We start from the raw sequence: 22,894 nt of genomic DNA on the forward strand, positions 1-22,894 counted from the left end.
CATCAGATGCACCATATCGTGATCAGACGCTCCAAGTCCTGCTTTCTTATATGCATTATAGCCATCTGCAACGTTGCCATAGCATCCAATGTCCTATCTCCCCTTGTAGGAATGTTCACATATTGATGGTAGTGTGGAAGGGTGGACTCCAATTGACAATTATTGAAATCTCCAAGTATCAGTTTCAAAGAGTCTGGCGATTTCAGTTCAAGGTCTTGCGTAATCTCAGCAATTTTAGAAGAGGCAATGTTTACGTCAGATTTAGGCTGAATGTAGACAACGGTGATGAATATTTGATTGAACTCTCTGGGAATGTAAAATGGGCGCAGTGAAATCGTGGAACTCGATACCAAAAAAGGCTTTATGATAATTTTGGGTAATTACCAATAATGACCATGTGCCTTTAAAAAAACTTGAACGGCCATGCTTTCCCGATATTCAATACTCTGATTTAGTTTTCTGAAATTATTTGTTCGTCTTGGTGAGACAAAAATAGCTTTTGCATGTTAAACGTATTACAGTTTGAGTAATTTGTACCAAAACTGGTAATTACGTTTTACCAAAATTGTTTATTAAGAATCACTTCAGGTAAATGACACATGTGCTCACCTTCAAAAATTAGTTTTGTTTATACTTTGTGGGTGCAAGTAAGCAAAATTGCATTTTTAATTCAATATAGCCCGTTGCCATGGCTATGAAACCCTGTTTTGTTTGTTGCCCATTTTAGACAAATTTTAGGGCCTTAAATTTATCACCACATCATCGTTGGCCTTCCTTCAGAAAAAAAAATGCTTTAAATTTCACCCTTGAGCTATTTTTTGCATCATAAGAGTATGTTTTAAGAATTTGCAAAATCGAAATTTTTACCCTAATTTTTGACCCAAAAATATCAACAATTGCCAGGGGTCTCAGAATAATCCTTATGGGTGCACCAACTACATGTTCAAAAAAAATTAATTGACAACACATAGAATGGCCGCCATCTTTAAATTCCCCAAAACAACTTGGTTTCGTATCCAAAATGTTCGACCCCAGTAACAGCTTGGCTACGAAAAAACTTCCATTGTAGACAACCCGGGTACGATCACTATAGGAAGTCGAAGTCTGTGTGTCGTGCATGTCAATGTCATGTGTGTGAGTGTGCGAAGTGCAACAAGTTGTCAATTTCCCCTCTTTTCACATCAAATTAGAAAGTGCTGTACTGCCTGTGGAGTGTTATTTCCTCGATAGAAAGATGCCACCGAAGAAGAAGAACAACAAGAAGAAGCAGTGCAATGGTTTTTATATGTACATGATGGATAAGAAACGTGGTTTTGAGATAGAATGTGGCAAAGATCTGACGATGCCAGAAATGGTTTCATTGGCTCATCCAGGATGGAAGGTAGGCTTGAATTTCTTCCTAAAAGACCAGCCGTCGATTTCACAAAACTCTTCCTAACTTAAGTCTAATCTTAGGACTTAGGACGAGTCCCAACCCTGCACTGTAGCGTGCAGACCTTAAGATTAATTCTAAGTTAAGACGTGTTACTCGTCCTAACTCGAGATAAGACGAGTCCTAACTCTTTGTGAAATCGACGGCAGGACAATATCTATTGGTAATTGTCAAAGACTAGTATAAGTAAGATTATTCTTAATTAGTGTATCTCAACATATGCACAAAATAGCAAACCTGTGAAAAGGTTAGTGTACTTAACTTCCGTGTTTTGAGGTTAGTTTTTTCATGTTTTTTTAAATTTTGGTCGCAGTTTATACGCCGCGCGGCATATACGCCGTCACCTAAATATTTGTTTGTATATTTTGGGGAAGTGCGGTTTATACGCCGCGCGGTTTATAATCCGAAAATTACGGTACGTGTATTTGGTTTACTTTTGATAACTATGGTTACTTTTAATTTAGACCTTGAAAATGGCGACATTTTCCCAAGATAAAAGTAATGTAAAAGGATGATTCTCATGGCTATCTCTAGAATTCCCAAATAGTTGTTCACAACTCAACAGGTGGCCCATTCTCTGTCAGCTCATGGAGGTAGACCTCCATGGTCAGCCCATGTCCAGTAAAGCCACCACTCGCATTCCTGACAACCTCCCCCCCCCCCCTATTGACCATTAAATCATCCCACTTCTATGTAATGATGTCACCAATCTCATGTTATTTCTGTGTGACATCATTTCTAAATTAAGAATTCCACCACCACCAAAATGCTGGTATTGGTATAACCTCTGCCCAACATTCACTCTGGGCCTGGACTACTCCTTCAACTTTCTCTATACAAGAGACTTGTCTCTCCACAACCTACGAGCTAGGTCCAGCACCTCTGTTTAAATTGTGTTGCTTTAGTCAACTTGTAATAAACCAAGACCAGACCCAGACAATTGTTTCTAGTGTTTTCTTCAGTCGTTTCCACCACTCCAGGCCTGATACTTCACAGAGGCAACGAAGGCGATTGCCTCCATGTCCCCTGGTCATTGCCTTGGTGCCCTTGAAATGATCCAGTACAAATTTGCAATTTCATCATAGGGTGCCCTTTACCAAGACGAAAATGCCTTGGTGCCCTTGCCTTTTCAAAAATGAAGCATACAGCCCTGCCACTCTATACTCCAGTCCGCTCACACTTTTCTTCTTGTAGGCCTAATAGTTAAAGGAACACATTGCCTTGGATCGGTCGAGTTGGTCTTTGAAAAGTGTTTGTATTCATTTGTTATAAAATGCAAATAAGTAGAAAGATGTTGTAATTTAAGTAGAATACAATGATCCACACAAACATGCCTCGAAATTGCACAGTTTCCTTTTACCTCGTCGACTAACACGGTCGGCCATTTATGGGAGTCAAATTTTTGACTCCCATAAATGGCCGACCGTGTTAGTTCGCACAGTAAAAGGAAAACCACGCAATTTTGAGGCACACTTGTGTGGATCATTGTATTCTACTTTTAAAACATCTTTCCAATCATATGCATTTTAAAAAAAGGGTTACAAACGCTTTTTATAGACCAACTCGTCTGATCCAAGGCAACGTGTTCCTTTAACCAGAGTCCTGCAATATCATCATATAAAATCTATGCGTTACACTACATGCTGACCTGATGATCACATTGCCAGTGCATAACTTTGACTTGTTCTTCGGAAATAATTTCTTCCAAGGATGCATTTGTTGGTTTGAACTCCTCAAAAAGGGTGTTTAAGAGATACTAATGACACAGGGTTTTAACTAAATTAGTCAAACTTGTGTTCGCATTGTAAAGAAGCTTTACCATACCCAGGACGTCAGTGCAGTGGCACTGACCGACGTCCTACCACTGTGGCACTGACCGACGTCCTACCACTGTGGCACTGACCGACGTCCTACCACTGTGGCACTGACCGACGTCCTACCACTGTGGCACTGACCGACGTCCTACCACTGGGGCTAAATAACACAATACAAAATCAATTAAATTTTGCAATTTTCTCTTTTTGGGTGAAATACGTACATACAGTGTACACAGTTGCATGCCCCTTAGAATAGCCCCATCAATAGTGCAAATACGCTGGACTCCCTCGGCTTCTTGGCCCTCTACGCCCATGTAGCTTCATGGTGGTAACAACAAAATTGAAAAGAAACCAACAATTTGAAGTCAGATTTTTTTCTACGTGGAACAGCAGCAGCAGTTAAATGAACAGTTTTGCGAGTCAATAATTATGCAGTAATTTTTTCATTCCTCTGGTTACTATGTATATTATTGGATGTATTTAAAGCCGACAACTGACGACAACAAATTTTAAATGCAATTTAAAAGAACATTTGAACATGTGTCAACCGTTAAATATACCCTTCATTCAACCTGTTGAAAACAAATTGTATTTCAACTTAAAAAAACATAGGGCTTATTAATATTTAACCCTGAATTAGTAACCATGGCTTGTCGGCTTTTTAGTGCAACCGGTTTATTTGGATGAACTTTGCATCATTATATCACCCTTCCAAAAAAAAAAGATGTCACATGATGCAATACATGAGTTGCCTGTTAGGATTTTGGATAATATTATATTAATCACATATTGACTGGCAATGAGGTAACTACATGTAGTGTCATCTACGATTCCCCCAAGGACTTTGAGTGACCAGAAGAGGGAAATACGCCCCTCTTCTGGTCACTCAAAGGCCTGAGGGGGGATGGACGTACACTTGTTACCGAATTATGCAAGTCAATATGTGTTTTATAACACACCTCTGTCTTAAATGTGAAATAAGAACAGAAATCTGGATAAGAAAGAAAGTTTTCTAGTTGCTGTTCATGGTTCAAGTCAAGCCGCTTGGTACGGTAATCCTGTTTTTATCTAGGAAGAAATTTCATGCTAAGCAAACTGTGTCTAAGCTAAGCAAACTGTGTCTGCTTAGCAGCTCTAGAAAATTGGGCCCAGACTTCATTGAGTGTTGGACCCTAGTAAGAAGCTGTTTATTAATAATATCAATATTGTTGTGTTTTCCGGTGTGTACAGAAGTGTCTTGGCCAAGCGGTTAAGAGCACCGAATTCAAACTCCAGTGTTTCTGATCACCAGAGTGTGGGTTCGAATCCCCAGCCATGACACATGTGTCCGTAAGCAAGACACTTGTGTCCATAAGCAAGACACTTAACCATTGCTTCGTCCTTCGGATGGGACATAAAACCATTGGTCCCATGTGTTGTGTAAAAGAACCATGTGCATTGAAAAGAGAAGGGGTTCGCCCCGGTGTTCCTGGCTGTGGCTGCTGTATGCGCCATAGCACCTTGTAAACCCTTAAAAGGTGCTAAATAATAAGGTCTCAGAAATTATCAACTGCAATAGGCCCCTTAGATATCTTTCTGAAAGTTTTTATTATACATGTAAACATGTACTCAGCGCCTTGAGTTCATTGTTTGGTAGGGATATGTGCGAGTGGAGTCCCGGAGCCCAACCAGTACAAAGTGACACATTAGATGTTGACTCGCTGATAGCTGGATACGGACTACCACCAGCAGGGCTACATGAGGCTGCCCCGCCAGAGGTCATGCCCTGGTGTTTTTTGCGTAACTGATAAAATGTACAATTCACTACATTATCAAGAAATGTGTGGGTTTGTTTTCTTTCTTTTTCTGTAATAGGACTTAATAGATGAAGAAAGGTTGGTTGGACACCTTTGGTAATAGACCGAGTGCGCTACCAATGTTTACAGGATCACGTGACCTACACGTGTAGCGGGTATAGAAAAACAAATCCACACAGTAAAGACAGTTTTTGTGCAGTACGCCGTGTTTGTTTACATTTAATACGTGTGTCTTTGTCAATCAATGAAACAGTAGGCCTACATGTGGTAACATGTTTTTTTTTTGTGTTCTTCCATAGTACTTATCCGATGAAGAAAGGTTGAAGTACAATGTTAGAGCCAAGTCTTACAGTCAGCAGGAAAAAAGACATAACCTTCAGGCTGGAGCAGGCAAGATGGATTGCACAGGTCAACTCATCAATGTAAGATAATAGTCTCAGTTTCTTTTAAGGAACACATTGCCTTGGAACGGTCGAGTTGGTCTTTGAAAAGTGTTTGTAACCGTTTGTCATAAAATGCATGGGTAGAAAGATGTTTTAAAAGTATAATACATTGATCCACACAACTATGCCTTGAAATTGCACAGTTTTCCTTTTACCTCGTCGACTAACATGTTCGGCCACAAGCTGTTTGCTTTCAGATGCTTGATTTCTAGACCTCCGAAATCAATTCAAATATTTTAGTGAGAAACTACCTTCTTCTCAAAAACAACTTTACTTCAGAGGGAGCCGTTTCTCACAATGTTTTTTACTATCAAAAGCTCTCCATTGCTCATTACCAAGTAAGTTTTTATGTTAACAATTGTTTTGAGTAGTTACCAATAGTGTCAAGTGCCTTTAATAAAGGCAAAGTATATTGATTTATTTATTTGCTTTAGTTTGGTACCTTTAGTTTGGTACATGCATTATTCTGCTCAGTTTTAAGTTGACACATATTTTTTTATGCTTACAGGAAAGAGTGGATTTTCTGGCTCTGAACGACAGACGTCGCTCTGATGAACGAAGAAAGTTAATTGAGAAATGGCCTGTTGAGAACGGTAAGTGACTCTTCTTTTATTCTTCAGCTTTGGAATGCTGCTGATGTTTTTAGATGACTTGCCAGGAAAACTTGCATTGTTTACGTAGTTCTGAGCATGTGTACAATGCAGAGAACAATGTATTTACCTGGTAAAGCCCGGTTCATACTTCCTGCCAATGCGAATGCGAAGCAAATGTTGACGTCACAAAATCAGAACGAACATTTCGCAGCAGTTCATCTCTGCTCTACTCACTTGCGAATATCGCTGCGAACAGAGGGTTATGACGTCAAATTTACGTCAAATTCGCTACGCATTTGCATGAAGTATGAACTGGGCTTTAGTCTGTTGCCACCTATAAGTGACCCATGAAATTCGCTTGAAGTAAGCGGAATTCCTTGCTTCCGAAAGCGCCGATTCTTTACTTACGGTAAGCACTAGCAGAGCTATGAAATGGGAGACTTTTTGAAAGGTCCGCCACTAGAGAGCAGCAGACCTACCAGGTAAGGGTCCACAACTCCCATTGCAAACAATGGTACAATGTAAATGCTAAAAATTCAAAAATACTCAAACAAATATTTAGAAGTCTCTCAGCCTCTTGAAAACTAATCAGATACATTGTAAGACAACTAAACTTCAGACTTCTTCTTAATTGTTGGTAGGTCAGCAGTTTGGAAGGTTTGCTAATTACCCTAGAAAAAAACACCCCCAAAAACTCATGCACACGGCATGTAATCCTAAGGGAACTTGTGTCCAGTACGTCCTGTTCCAGAACAGTTTGGTTTATACTGCACACCAAATGTTTGGCATTGTGTTATGAAAATCAAAATACAGTTGGGCTAAATCTAAATACAAAAACAAAAACACACAAAACACAAGGTATTTGCTGTCGGTGACCGTCGTTTCCATGCATCTCCTATTCCTAAATTGTTGACATAACTTGGTGAAGAACGCCCTCTCTTGGTGATTGGCAGAAAGTCTAAAGTTTCCCATTGGGCCCTGGTGACCTCATGACATAATACAGCAGTCCAGTGTATCTTTATAGTGACTTAGTAACACAGGTGATCATTGTAGCTCATACACGCATTCATCACATCCAGACTTGACTTATGTAATCAGCCTACTTACCGGTCTTCCTCAGCGCACTCTAAATCTCCTCTAGTTCGTTCAAAAAGTTGCACCACGTCTCCTAACTGGTACTAGAAAGTTTGATCACATCACCCACATACTCTAAGAACTGTACACAGGCTACCTGTAAATCAGCGAATTCAATTCAAAATAATCATACTCACATTCAAGGCACTACGTAGTTCAGCTCCACCCTACGTTAAAAATCCGTTACAAATAGACCTGGCCTGAGATCTATCAGCAATACGCTCCATGGTCCTCCAAATGTCCTGGCTAGTAACAGGGACAGGGCCATCTCCAACATAGCACCTGGACTTTGGAACTCACTTCTTGAAAAACCTCGTACAAACACACAACATCACTCTCGTCCAGCAGAAACTTAAAACACACTTGTTCATGCTTGCTTTCCAACCTCTTGACAAAACTTTAAATTTATCTTTAATTTCTTCCACACCGACGCCTTTGATTTTTTTTCAGTTAAATGCTGTAGTTTATTATATTATTCTTACTATCTTCGCTCCGATGCAGATCCATTTCGCCTTACTTTTCCCCATGACTAGTAGTAAGGCGGGAGATCGTACATTCACTGTTACAGCAGCTAAGGAGTGGAATGAACTTCCCTCCTATATTAAATCTGCTCCATCAGTGGATGTGTTTAAGAAGGTTCTCAAAACAAACCTCTTTCCTAATTGATTTTTTATTGTTGTTTTGTCTGTATAATGTTTAATTTATTGCTCTTTCTATTGTAAGCGCTGTGATATGGTTTTACTATGAACAGAGTACCTAAATGCATTTATAATATAATACAAATTTTACCAACATTTCCCTGAATTCTTTTTGTTTTTTGTACAGCTGTGTGTATGGAGAAGTTTCACTTGATATCGTTTGAGACGCTCTGTGAGTTACCAGACGAGCAAGGTTATCTACCGTGCGAGATCTCCTGTGTATCGTACAGCTTGTATGCAGGCATTATAGATGTGTATCACCAGTATGTGGATCCTGGCAGATTGCCTATAGGTTACAGATACCTCTGCCAATCTAAAAGTAAGTTATTTGTTTCATCTGGTATAACGCTAATAACAATAATATTGACTAGCGAGATGCTGCGCTTTGCGCGGCAACCCAGCTAGAAATCATTGTGTATAACATGCCGCAAAAATGTAGCGTTGTGTAGGGGGAGGGGTAAGTGGAGGGCAGGGTCACAATACAAATGACCGTGCTTTTGTGAAATCGTATGCACGTGTCCGTTTTTTTCCGTTTCTCATTATTTGCCGGTCTCCCCATCCATATTTTCCAGTTTCGCGGCGCGGGTCACGCTAGTGGTTCTTCCCAGTCTCGTTTATTTCCCGTTTCGCTTTTTTGTCCATGTTCAGCTTATTACTTCCCTGTCCCGTATCGTTTATAAGTTTTGTTTTTCCTTTCCCGTAGGCCTATTATATCCCCGGCCCCGTTAGATTGTTTGTCATTCCCCCGACAGTTTTGCTTATATTGGCTCTCTATTCCCATTCTTACGGTTTGACATATGTAGTATACCTAATTATTATATAATATTATTATAAATAATGTATTAAACCTAATCTGCTTTTGTTTTTAATTGCAGGTGATGAGACGAATAAGATTCCAGTTTCTAACTTTGAGTTGGCGACGGCCAACTACCGTCAAATATGGATCGAACTGTGTGACTTTCTGAATCCTCAGCAACACAGTGTTTTCCCTCCTGTCTTTTGTCAGGTAGGTTTGATGACTAGAGCAAGCTAGTCGAAACATTGAGACCAATCCAAGAACTGGCTCCGCCGTAGAGCAGTTAATTACAATCCTATAAGCTAAAGTACAGTAGTCCCAGCCAATTTTTTGTACCTTCCGCCCGCGTAGGTGTTAAAAGGCAGGACAGTTCTTTTAAGAACTGAGAAGTCTCCCGAACACTAGATAAATATACTCTGCAGTAGTAGAATAAAGAAAGACAGTTCTCTAAGAGCCAACTCTACCAGGCAAGTAGATACACACATGGTGTTACCGCAAACCAAATGTTTGAATCAATATTTATAAATACCCCAGACAGAGGCGCTATTTCTGTTGGTGGAGAGCGCATCTTGTGGGGGGTGTTTAAACAGTTGATAAAGACCAGCTGGAACTGTTTAAGACCCGCTGGCTTCTGCGTGTCCGGCACGCAACGTCATGTTCGCCAATTTTGTTACACGGAATGCAATTCATAGCTATTAGTTATAGCGCGTAATCTATTTCTTAACGCATGTACAAACAACCCAACGCGCAACTTAAAGACTTTTTCATACACAATATCAACCTCTACCCTCACAGGTACCCATTTATACCCCTGGTTGTAGAGAAGCAGTTATAGTAAAGTATCTTGCTCAAAGACACAAGTGTCACGACCAGGATTCGAACCCACACTCCTTTGACTTAGCCACCAGAACTTGAATTCAATGCTTTTAACCACTCGGCCATGACACACTACAATGTCAAGATGAGTAACTTACAAAGTTACCAAGACCGAGTTCAAAGTTGATTACTGACTGAGTACAATTTTGTACTCTTTATGGAAATTTGTGGGGATGCTTGATCCTCTTCTGGAGAAAGACGATCAGAGCATACTGTATATAGGATTTGAGGCATTGCATGGTGAGGTATCAATGTATATTTGGTTTGCGGTAACACCATGTGTGTATCTACTTGCCAGGTAGAGTTTGTTCTTAGAGAACTGTCTTGCTTTATTCTACTGCCGTGGAGTAGATAATCGGAGGTTCCGGAGACTTCTCAGTTCTGAAAAGAACTGTCCTGCTTATTAACTATTACCAGGGCGGATGGTATAGAAATTAGACTGGACTACTACTTTAGCTTATAGGATTGTAATTAACTGTACTGCCGCGGAGTCAGTTCTGAAATTGGTCTCTACTGATATGCATACTGATCGAAACATCGACTTGAAACAAATGGTTCTTTTCAGAACCACCCCAACTCATTTAAAGATAGTCATTACATGGTGTTACTGCATGCCTTCCCATATTTCCACCATGTAAAGTTTAAAATCCTACTTCACTTTATGGTCTTGTTTTGTCTTGCCATTTGGTGTTAAACTTATGGTAGTGTTTTTGTCTTGTCTTGCCTTTTGGTGTTAAACTTATGGTAGTGTTTTTGTCTTGTCTTTAGTTCCAGAGGCGAAATGAAGTGGAAGGATGCTTGAGGTGGCTCTCAGATCATGCTGGTGAGATATAAAGGATGCAGTTTAATGTGTTATATGAATATTCATAAACCACTTCAATAAAGTCCCGCCCCTGATTGATTGACAGTCGTGTCTCTGCCCTTCGACCTCCAAGCCGTTTTAACAACCTGCAACAAAAATTCACAACGAAGCTACCCTAATCATAGCAGGCATGCAACTCTTCCGTGTTTCCGCAGATTTCCTCGTTTAAAAATACTACAATAATGTAAAATAGGAGCCTAGTACAGTCTAACAATGTACCTTAGAGCATAATCAACCTCAACATTTTCTAGGGTACCATTGTGGGTCTCATGTCCCATGGCGTTTCGGCTGCCTCGTACCTTTGAAAATTTTCCTCTGTTTATTTTCAACTGGCAGTTGCATGCCTGATATAGTGGGAGCTTATTTAACTGATTTGGCTCACCGTGGGTAAATAAGGTAAATAAATAAATGGGATATCACATGTATAATGTCGTCAAATGTTGAGCAACATTCCCGGCTTAAAATTATCAGTCTGGTTTTTTTCCCCCATGACTTGTGTGAGTAGACACTTTTTTTTTGTAATTCAGGGATCTCATTTGTGAATTCTGTTTGCCTGTGTTGTTAAACAGCTATCTGAGCGGAATATTTTAATGGAAATGGTATTTTAAACTGTTTATAATGCACTTGTTCACCATTTTAATGTAATTTTGATATGTGTACACTTCTGAATTTTTCGTAATTATCGACTAAAAAATAAGGCCCCCAAAAAGTTCTAAACCCACGGCACGCGTCAAAGGACAATGCGTCATTTGTGGGAGTTTGCTTTGTTACCTCCACGCTGCAACTAATCGGTTTACAAATTGGAGCTCCCAACTATGACGTTTTTGAGAGTGATTACAAAACGGAGCTTTTCGCAAATCTCTCAGAAAAGCGCTGGATATGGATATTCAAAATGATTTTTTTTTTTTTACCCAATTAATTCTTTTTATAGTCATATGAGTCCTGTCAAAAAATATCACAGGAATATTACTCAGTGAAAGTACAGAGTATACAGTGCTAACACACATCGGTGTATGGGTAAAAACCAAAATTAATATTATTTTTCCCCCGATGCAAATTTAACATCTTCTATATTTATTGTAAAGGTGTACCTAACCGACTCAGCAAGGTATATGAAGTAGAAGTCTTACTATGTGAGTTGTTTGTTCATATGAGTGCAACTCCTCCGTCCCACTCAGCAGCCACAGATTTGTTGACTACTACTGCGTTTGACTATGATGCTGGCACAAGGTAAATACATGTACATACATGTACATCCCACACGCCTCTCTTAAAGACACTGGACACTTATTGGTAATTGTCAAAGACTTGTCTTCTCACTTGGTGTATCTCAACATATGCACAAAATAACATACCTGTGAAAATTTGAGCTCAGATGGTCGTCGAAGTTCCGAGATAATAATGAAAGAAAAAATACTACTGGCAATTACTCAAAACAATTGTTAGCTTAAAACCTTACTCGGTATCGAGCAATGGAAAGCTGTTGATCGTTCAAAACATTGTGAGAAACAGCTTCCTCTGAAGTAAAATAGTTTTTGAGAAAGAAGTTATTTCTCTTAACCATATTTGAGTTGATTTCGAGACCTCTGCTGAGGTTTCAAAATCGAGCATCTGAAAGCACACAACTTCCTGCGACAAGCGTGTTTTTTCTTCCACTATTCTCTCGCAATTTTAATGACCAATTGAGTTCAAATTTTCTCAGGTTTGTTATTTTGTGCATATGTTGAGATACGCCAAGTGGGAAGACTGGTCTTTAACAATTACCAAAGGTGTCCAATGTCTTTAATGAAAACCAAAGTAAGTCTTATGCTGTTTGTTTTTAAAAGCAGTGGACACTATTGGTAATTGTCAAAGACTAGCCTTCACAGTTGGTGTATCTCAACATATGCATAAAATAACAAACCTGTGAAAATTTGAGCTCAATCGGTCATCGAACTTGCGAGATAATAATGAAAGAATAAAACACCCTTGTCACACGAAGTTGTGTGCATTTAGATGGTTGGTTTCGAGACCTCAAGTTCTAAATCTGAGGTCTCGAAATCAAATTCGTGGAAAATAACTTCTTTCTCGAAAACTATGGCACTTCAGAGGGAGCCGTTTCTCACAATGTTTTATACCATCAACCTCTCCCCATTACTCGTTACCAAGTAAGGTTTCGTGCTAATAATTATTTTGAGTAATTACCAATAGTGTCCACTGCCTTTAATATAGAAAAAGAAAACGGGTAACAAGACCATTAGTTTGATGACCAGTATCACATTCTGTGGGTGTCGTGGCCGAGCAAATATGTATGAGGACCGAACTCAAGCTCTGGTGTTTCTGTTCAGCAGAGTGTGGATTCGAATCACGGTCCTGACACTTGTGTCCTTGAACAAGACCCTTTACCATAAGCTTCTCTCCACCCAGGGGGGTAAATGGGTACCTGTGAGGGCAGAATTGGTTCTTATGATTAACTATTCATAAATACCTAAGATAGTTTCGCTATTCCTATTGGTGGAGAGCGCGTCACGTGGGGGTGTTTAAACCTTTGATAATGACCAGTAAAAATTGTTGAAACTGGGGCATGACACGCAAGCTTGCACCTGTGCTTATAAGACAGTTTCTTCATTCCTATTGGTCGAGAGCAGTGGCTGGAACAGTTGTGCCACATCACGTGATACGCGCGACGCGCACAGCAATCTCCTTATAAGGAGTTGTTTACCCAAGGGCCTTACCATTTCATAGCTGGAGGGGTGTTGTGTTGAAAGAAATCATTGAACAATTGTAATTTTTGTATTTATTTTACTTTTTGACAAAAAGTTTTGATGTTTTTTGACCGAAAAGGTAATTATGAATGGGAATCAAAACTAGTTTTAAACCCGCCGAGGCCTGGTTCTTGATAATTTACCTCGACTTTGTCTCGGTGAAATTATCAACTTCGTACCGGATTAAACCACTAGTTGAAAACCTCTTCACCACACATTGATTCCCTTATTAAGCGTAGTGTGCTACATACTTGGCGGGATTGTTTAAGGAATGATTTAAGGCCCAGCTACCAGGGCCCAATTTTATAGAGCTGCTTAAGCACAAAATTTTGCTTTAAAAGCAAAAAAATCCTTGCTTCGTAAAATCAGGTTACCGGCCAACACTCCACTCAATTGTTATGCTAAGTAAACAACAGCTAAATACAAGTCACAAGCAATGTATATGGCATTAAATTTTGGCCAGTAACATGTGTAAAATAAGCGAGCTATTTTCGTGCTTAAGCAAACTTTTTGCTTAAGCAGTTTTTTTGAAATTGGCCTCAGGGGTAATAATGTTGAATCGCCATGAGCAACACTGCGTAACAGACCTGAGCGTTATATAAGAAGCCACTAGTATTTATTATTATTGTTATTATTCTCATGTTCATTTTTTCTAGGTGCAAATATCATGAAGATAATGAGGTACCAATGGATTACTGTGCCTTGGGAAAAACCAAGAAGAACTGGTAAGAACCAAAAGTAATAATTATTATCCTCAAGCAGGCCTGAATCCTTGATTCTGATTGGTCGATCCATGGCAACAAGGAGTGCGATATTAACTTTTATAAACACATCAACAAAAGTAAGTGTCCCCCCCCCCCCCTCAACAATTCATCACAACATCTTAAGGTAAAACATTTTACCAATACAACTAATTAAGAAATTCTATGACATGTTTCCTAAGTGGTGTTGAAAAATGAAAAATGTCCATGAGTTCATGGCTGAATGAGCTCAAATGAAAGACAAAAACTGCCTTTCTCAAAAGTCACATGAATTCATGAACATCTTTCATTTTTCAACAACACTTGGGAAACATGTCATAGAATCATTTCTTATTTAGTTGTATTGGTAAAATGTTTTACCTTACTGTTATGATGAATTGTTGGGGGGGGACTTACTTTTGTTGATGTGTTTATTACACCCAAGCAGATCCTTGCCATTTGATTGGAGGATTTTCCGTCGCGTGATAGCAAATGAAAGTACTATTGCACGCTACGTCACTCACCATCAAAGAGCTATATATATAGCTCTATGCTCATCGTGCATTTTTCGATCCATTCAGCGTGCATTTTTCGTTCCATCTGAAAAGTACTATTGCAAGGCGCATAAAACATCATTGTGTGTGCGCGTATCTTTGGTAACGCAACAGTACAGTTACTGCAAGTATGCTGCAAGGCACTTACTACATTAAATCGCCCGCGTGTCTCAATACAGCGGAACGCACATATTCACTGTTGAGCCCAACAGGCGAACCAAAAGAAACGGTGTAATGTCACAATTAGAAATTGCATGCCTACGCTTTTGTTTTGAAAGTTGTATCCTCCAATCAAAATGACAATGATCTACTTGGATGTAATATAAAACAAATAATGAATGTTTTTCATTCATGCAATTGTGCAAATACTTTCATGAGTTAATAGGTGAAATGTTCTATTCAACTTGGCTCCGCCTCGTTGAATAGAACGTTCCATCTTTCAACTCGTGAAAATATTTGCACCATTGCACCCACAAACATTCATTATATGCAGGCCTGGAATTACAATTTTTTTAGGGCAAGGCCACTTTGGCCTTGGAGCGGGCCAAATTTTGAAGGGCACCAAGGCCAGTAGAAAGGGCACCAAGGCCAAAACAGTGAAAATAAAAAAGGCATCAAGGCCACTCAAATACGAAAGTAGAAAACAAAATCAAACTAACGGCGAACCATTTTCAATAAGGCATTCATGAGCAAACTGTACCATTTAGTTTTAAAACAATATTTGTATTATTTAAAAATATAAAAATACTTGCCCCCCCCCCAAAAAAACCAAAAAGAAATTAATAAAGCAGCAGCTTAAAAATCAGTTTAAAAAAAACTATTGATAAATCATACCTTATTCATCATAAGCAAACTTGACCTGATTGGCATAACATTGAATTGATTAACTTTTATTTTAGGCCTACTAAAAAAAAAAAAAAATAATCCTTACTTACCTATTAAAAAGAAGTCAAGTTTCTTGCATTTTGCAGCAGAGCTTTCGTACTCATCCCTTTCAGAATGCTTCAAACGCTCTTTTCGCGGCATTATTCTATTATGAAGTTGACCTGAAAAGTTTTTGCAAGCGATAGTAACTAAAAAAGTTTTTCAGATCACGCGGTGTAACAATGCCACCAGCAGAGGGCGGTCGAAAAACAACAGCGCCCGCTATCGTTCAATGATTCATGTAATAGATGGGTCCCCTGTGAAAATGGGACGTCAGATGTTCAGGCTAATCGGATACGGTACATGTGTACGTGTTTGCAACGGATGTCACGATGGGAATAACAAGTTGCGCTACTCTCGTTGTTTGTACGATGATGACTCTTGACCTGATTGCATTGGATTTTATTTTTTTACACTTCACAAGCGAAGTTTCGTTAGACGAATACTAAACACGTAAATATTTAGTTTTTTTTTTAATGAAAATAAAGGCACGACGGCCCTTTTTTTTTTTAAGAAGAAAAAAAGGGCACGACGGCCAAAAGGAAAAAAGGGCACAGCAATTATGGCCGTGAAAAACCAACATTTTTGAAGGGCATCGACGGCCAGTTGGAAGGGCATCGACGGCCAGTTGGAAGGGCATCACGACCAGTTGGAAGGGCATCACGGCCATGGCCGCCGTGTAATTCCAGGCCTGATATGTATAATATTGCACGACCCATATCACACCCTGCGTATTGTGTGTTCGGACTCCGCGTATTGAGCTTTTTTAAGCTTTGTGCAAAACAGCTTACCTTATAAAAGAAGCTAGTGTAAATTCTGAAGGGGTGCATTTGCGTCAAATGCTGATTGCCACATGCAGAGCGTAAAGTTTGCTTGAAGATAAAATCATTATCACGCGCGTGCTCGTGGAAATACAGAAAATGTAGAGATCTGGGGACACACTTGCCTTTCATCAGAATTTGAGTCCGCACCTTGATGACTCAGCCACCAGAACTTAAAAGTCCACTAAATCACTTGGCCACAGCACTCCACAACTAAAGAAAATTAGTGTTTGAGATTCTATGCTCAATGCAAAATTAGACAAAATGTTGACCCCATAAAATGGCTGACCATGTTAGTTTGTGACATAAAAGGAAAACCATGCAATTTCGAGGCATGTTTGTGTGGATCATTACTGACCACATGCATTTCATAACAAATGGTTTCAAACGCTTTTCAAAGACCAACTCGCCTGATCCAGGGCACTGTGTCTCTTAAAGACACTGGACACCTTTGGTAATTGTCAAAGACCAGTCTTCTCACTTGGTGTATCTCAACATACATGTACATGTACATATATGCAAAAATAACAAACCTGTGAAAATTTGAACTCAATTGGTCGTCGAAGTTGGGAGAAAAGAATGGAAGAAAAAAACACTAATCAAAATCTAATCCTGAGGTCTCGATATCGAACTCGTGGAAAATTGCTTCTTTCTCAAAAACTACGTTACTTCAGAGAGAGCCGTTTCTCACAATGTTTTATACTTATCAACAGCTCTCTATTGCTCGTTACCAAGTTTTTATGCTAACAATTATGTTGAGTAATTACCAATAGTGTCCAATGCCATTTAAACGTGTGTTTTTGTAACAATATTTGTATCACTGGTGCCATAATTAACGCACTATCAAACTGTGTTTTTTGTTGCAGTTTCTGTATAAGTGCTCTAATTAACGCACTATCAAGTTTTGTTTTTGTGTTTTTTGCGGTGTCTGTACACATGTATAAGTGTGCTCTTATTAGCACACTATCAAATTGTGTTTTTTTGTTGCGGTTCTGTATAAGTGTGCTTTAATTAACGTATTATCAAATTGTGTTTTTTGTTGCAGTTTCTGTATAAGTGACGCTTTAGCATCGTTATACAACATTGAGCTGACATCTAGCCATCTCCCTGAGAGGCAAGATGATAGTTCTTGTCTCGTTATCCCTCCGTCGGTTTACAATTCTCAATATTCTAGCATCAAACCACAAACGCAACATCCTAAGAATGCCATCGTTGGTGGAAGAGGAATGGATGTAGATGTGAGAAGGAAGGAGGTCAACGGCATGGACCATCAGCCCACTAGGGTGAGTCTTATAAATAGAATTAGAATTATATACTAAAAGGCAGTTTTGGTAATTACTCAAAATAATTGGTAACGAGTAATGGAGAGCTGTTGATTGTATAAAACATTGTGAGAAACGGCTCCCTCTGAAGTAATGTAGTTTTCAAGAAAGAAGTCTTTTTCCACGAACTTGATTTCGAGACCTCAGATTTAGATTTTGAGGTTTTCAGCTGCAGTAACTAAAAACTGCTGTAACTTATAAATAAGGGAATCAATGTGTGGTGAAGAGGTTTTCAACTAGTGGTTTAATCCCAACGAGGCCTGGTTTTTTATAATTTTAAATTATAAAGAACCAGGCCTCGGCACGTTTAAACCACTAGATGAAAACCGATTCAACACACTTTGATTCCCATTCATAAATACCTTTTCGGTCAAAAACATCATCACCTTTTGGTCAAAAAGTAAAATAAATGCAAAATTGTTAAATGATTTCTTTCAACACAACACCTCTCCAGCTAAAGCCCTCCACCGCCCTCGGGTAAACAACTCCTTATAAGGGAATGCTGTGCGCGTATCGCGTGATGTGGCACAACAGTTCCAGCTGTTTGCTCTCGACCAATATGAATGAAGAAACTGTCTTATAAGAACAGGTGCAAGGTCGCGTGTCACGCCCATGAATTAACACTTTTTACCGGTCATAATCAAAGGTTTATACACACCCACGTGACACACTCTCCACCAATAGGAATAGCGAAACTGTCTGAGGTATTTATGAATGTTATTTTATAATTTGTAAACAGAAGGTGGTTCAGAATCCTGAAGTGAAGGAGGAGCCGTTAAGAAGACCCACATCTGTCAGTAAGTATTATAATAATAATAATAATATTAATAATAATATTAATAATAATAGTAATAATAATGATAATAATAATTGTTTGACCACAAATCTGAAGTTTTGCCCATACCGGCATAGCAGATTTTTCTGATTTTTGACCAATAACTTAACTTCACAAAATTCTTAATATATCTCAAACTTTTGTTGCTTAACTCAGTCCGCACTGATGAAATGTCTTCATGAGTCTGTTCTGTATCATTTGAAGCCATAAAATCACTCAAATTTGTTTACCCAAAATCTGATATTTGTCCATGCCGGCGTGGCAGATTTTTTTTATTTGTGACTAAAAACTCAATTTCGCAAAATCCTCAATACATATATCTCAAAAAGCTGTTGTTAATTTCTCGTTTAGTGTGATATCCTTAACACATGTCCTCTGGTGCTACAAAAGTGCCAGAAGGCCTTTAAAAATTGTGTAGGACGAATCGCATATACCCCCAGAAGTTATAAAAGTACTATTGAGGGTGCCTCACCCAGAAACTTTCCCAGGTGATTGTTTTTGTATTTTTCTATAAAGTTGTTTCTTTAAATGAGCAGTGGACACTATTGGTAATTACTCAGAATAATTGTTAGCATAAAAACTTACTTGGTAAACGAGCAATGGAGAGAGCTATTGATAGTACAACAAAATTGTGAGAAACGGCTCCCTCTGAAGTAACTTAGTTTTCAAAAAGAACTAATTTTCAACAAATTCGATTTCGAAACCTCAGATCTAGATTTTGAGGTCTCCAAATCAAGCATCTGATAGCACACAACTTCGTTTGACAAGGGTGTTTTTTCTTTCATTATTATCTCACAACTTCGACGACCAATTGAATTCATATGTTTAGATACACCAAGTGAGAAGACTAGTCTTTGATAATAACCAATTAGTGTCCAGTGTCCTTAAATGAGCAGAATGTTTATAAAAAAGCAAATGATGACCCAACCTAACCTTTTTTATGATTCCATTTTTGTCCATATAACAGGGGCCAATTTCATAGAGCTGCTTAAGCAAATAATTTGCTTAAGCACGAAAATAGCTCGCTTATTTTACACATGTTACTGGCCAAAATTTCATGGCATATACATTGCTTGTGACTGGTAATTAGCTGTTTAGTTGGCATAACAATTGAGTGGAGTCTTGGCCGGTAATCTGATTTTATTAAGCCAGGATTTGTTTGCTTAAGCAAAATTTTGTGCTTAAGCAGCTCTATGAAATTAGGCCCAGGTCCTTACCAGCATTATTAAAATGTCCCACTTTTGTTCTGATAGGTGTTACCAGTATTCTAGCTGCTAAGCAAATTCAACCAATGAAAGACAGAGAGATGGGAACTGAAATGGCACCGAGCACAGGTTTGTTAATGTTTTCATCCGCTTGGACTTAATTTCTTTTTTGGGGGGAAACATTTGGTTATTTTCAGTATTTTCATTTAGTGTTTTCCTTCAAGGTATGTGGGACTACGTTTTTGGAATATCTCCCACCATGTAATGGGTGACGCAATATACAGCCAATCAAACCAGGAACATGAAAATACGTTTTTAAAAGCTAAAGTAATTTTCGTCTAATTATCAGTGAGACGAAAATTATTTTCATGGCATTGTTTAACTCATTTCTCAAAAACTACAGCTCCTCAGCAACTTAGATTGTCAGGAAAGCCTTATACTATCATTATCTTCAAACTGTGTAAGTTTAGTGTAAATCTTTAGACATTGTGTTTTTCGTTCTACAAAAAGTACATAGAACCTTTAAAGGCAGTAGACACTTTTGGTAATTACTCAAAATAATTATCAGCATAAAACCTCACTGGGTAACAAATAATGGGGAGAGACTGATACTATAAAACATTGTGGGAAATGGCTCCCTCTGAAGTGACGAAGATTTTGAGAAAGAAGTAGTTTTCCCCGAATTTGACTTTGAGACCTCAAGTTTAGAATTTGAGGTCTCGAAATCAAGCATCTGAAAGCACACAACTTCGTGTGACAAGGGTGTTTTTTCTTTCATAGTTATCTCGCAACTTCAACAACCAATTGAGCTCAAATTTTCACAGGTTTGTTATTTTATACATATGTTGAGATACACCAAGTGAGAAGACTGGTCTTTGACAATTACCAATAGTGTCCACTGCCTTTAATAAGTGTTCGTATCAAGCCATGAAAGAAAAATTTAAATTTTGAATGACTCTTATTTTCTTTTGTTGCTCTTACAGATTTACCTTCAAAGTTTGCTCTTCCGGCATCTGCACCTTCACCCTCTGTTCTACCTCTCCCTGGTGCCTCCTGGCAAGGACCTCCGAAGGTTTCTCACGGAGGTAGGTCAAAGGTCACAATAATAATTGGGGCAACTGAGTGGATCTTTTCGATAGTATACATATATTTACTTGAAGGAAAAACATGAAGGAAAACCAAATGCTTGAGTTTGTGCGATGAAAGTAATTTTTCCAGTAATTTTTTCAACGGATCCAGTAGGGTCATATTTCGGTCGTCAAAGTTGCGAAATAATAATGGAAGAAAAAATGCCTTTGTCACCCGAAGTTGTTTGCTTTCAGATGCTCGATCGATTTTGAGACCTCACATGTGAGGTTTCGAATTCAATTCAAATATTTTACTGGGAAATTACTCCTTTCTCAAAAACTACGTTACTTCAGAGGGAGCTATTTCTCACAATGTTTTATACTGTCAACAGCTCTCCATTGCTACCAACTATTTTGAGTATACTTACCAATAGTGTCCACTGCCTTTAAGAATCCCCCAGAGTCAATAATCCTTTAAGAATCCCCCAGAGTCAATAATCCTTTAACAATCGTCCATTATACTCCCTGGAAGTATGGTCCTTCAATAACTTTATATTAACAGCTCCAGACCAGACAGGAACCATGTTTATTATATTATACTTATTGACCAAACCAATTCAACTCGAACATTTATTTCAATGCTGTAATTCATTACAAAAAAGCACATTAAGTTGAAATTACCCAAGTAACACAGTAGCATGAGATAATAAATATATTTGGTTCACAATGAATCAATAATAATCGGCAGAATGACAACATTTAGGTGTAAGGTGAAGCAAACGCTTTTGTACCATAACCTATGGACAAACAAACATAAAACCATGGAACCGTGACAGGACAAAGGACAAAGGAAGCGGACAAGACAATATGAGACAAGGCCAACACAAGTTACACCTTACTGAGCTCTTAGGTTTGTAACAAACAAAGATAGAGAAGGTGAAGATTTAAGAGAATCATTTAAACTATTCCAATATGAGATGCCCTGATGGACAACACTGTTTTTAGACTTTGATGTTCTATTAAATTGGATGAATAAATTACCCTTAGCGCTACAAAACCAGGTCTGGAAGAACATATCAGGTGAAATGGATAAAAAAGTGGGCAGTGAATACCAGGTGGGCTTATCGGAGGGCGTTTTTTTACCGTGGAAGAAAATATCTCATCCTTTACGTTCCATACTTATCCTATGCTAACAATTGTTTTGAGTAATCACCAATAGTGTCCAGTGCTTTTAAAGGGAAGGTACACGTTTGGTAATTGTCAAAGACCAATCTTGTCACTAGGTGTATCCCAACATAGGCATAAAATAACAAGCCTGTGAAAATTTGAGCTAAAATGGTCATCGAAGTTGCGAGAAAATGATGAGAGAAAAAACACCCTTGTTGGCAAATTTGTGTGCTTTCAGATAGGAATAAAAGACTTCTGGCTAGAAGTCTTTATTATTTTAGTGAGAAATTACCTCTTTCTCAAAATCTACAATGTTTTATACTATCAACAGCTCTCCAATGCTCGTTACCAAGTCAGTTTTTAAGTTAATGTTTGTTTTGAGTAATTACCAAACATGTACCTTCCCTTTAAAGCACAATATATGTTATTTCATTTGATTCTACAGAGGAATTGGCTGATCAGCTGAATGCCAAATGTAACATGAACCCTATGGTTGGCATTGGACTTGGACGTGGACTCGGCCGTGGTTTTATAAGAAACACCAATCAGTGACAAGAAAAGAACTATCCATCCCCCCACCCCCCCCCCCCCCCCCCTGAACTGGATCGGGACTGCCTTAATATTGCCGCAACAAACGATGTTGCACTATAGAAAAGGTTGCTGTGTAAGCAAGTGGTAAGATGATTTGCATTATTTCCCCAGTGGCATTAGAAAGCGAGAGACTCAAGCATCAAACTTATGCATGGTAGAAGTCTTTTATCAGCAGAATTTCTTTGATCTAAAACCCACTTCTTTGTTTTTCTGAACACTATTTCTTACTTACTAAACAATTTTGGTTTTTTTTTGTATTTTTTAAATGTAATTTGCAAAAACTTTGCACATTATAGCAAGCCTGTAAGGGCAAGGGCACCAATGCATTTTCTCCTTGGTAAAGGAAGTGTAAATTTGTACTGGAGCATTTCAAGGGCACCAAGGCAATAATGCCCTGGGGGCATGGAGGCAATCACCTTCGTTGCCTCCGTGACGCATCACCCCTGTCATAGTGTCACTACTGTTGTTGAGTTGCAT

General features: G+C 38.7%; 1 protein-coding gene across 1 annotated transcript; it reads left to right on the forward strand.

Annotated features, from left to right (window-relative positions):
- Window positions 1–1,081: 1,081 nt before the first annotated feature.
- LOC117301598 (protein maelstrom homolog) lies at window positions 1,082–22,405 on the forward strand. The gene is made up of 13 exons (XM_033785624.1): window positions 1,082–1,381; window positions 5,345–5,467; window positions 5,997–6,081; window positions 8,041–8,232; window positions 8,789–8,919; window positions 10,354–10,408; window positions 11,533–11,677; window positions 13,848–13,916; window positions 17,276–17,513; window positions 18,292–18,349; window positions 19,641–19,721; window positions 20,576–20,677; window positions 22,272–22,405. The coding sequence occupies exons 1-13, from the start codon at window positions 1,235–1,237 to the stop codon at window positions 22,376–22,378; spliced, it is 1,533 nt and encodes a 510-aa protein (XP_033641515.1). The 5' UTR covers window positions 1,082–1,234; the 3' UTR covers window positions 22,379–22,405.
- Window positions 22,406–22,894: the final 489 nt, after the last annotated feature.

Source organism: Asterias rubens, chromosome 17 (genome assembly GCF_902459465.1).
Source record: "Asterias rubens chromosome 17, eAstRub1.3, whole genome shotgun sequence".
Lineage (NCBI taxonomy): Eukaryota > Metazoa > Echinodermata > Asteroidea > Forcipulatida > Asteriidae > Asterias > Asterias rubens.

Bases quoted from the DNA above. Each gene is read 5' to 3' on its own strand.
- LOC117301598 (XM_033785624.1), top strand. From the start codon at position 1,235: ATGCCACCGAAGAAGAAGAACAACAAGAAGAAGCAGTGCAATGGTTTT. The intron at 8,233-8,788 runs GTAAGTTATTTG...TTTTAATTGCAG, and splicing joins ATACCTCTGCCAATCTAAAA to GTGATGAGACGAATAAGATT. The intron at 20,678-22,271 runs GTAGGTCAAAGG...TTGATTCTACAG, and splicing joins TCCGAAGGTTTCTCACGGAG to AGGAATTGGCTGATCAGCTG.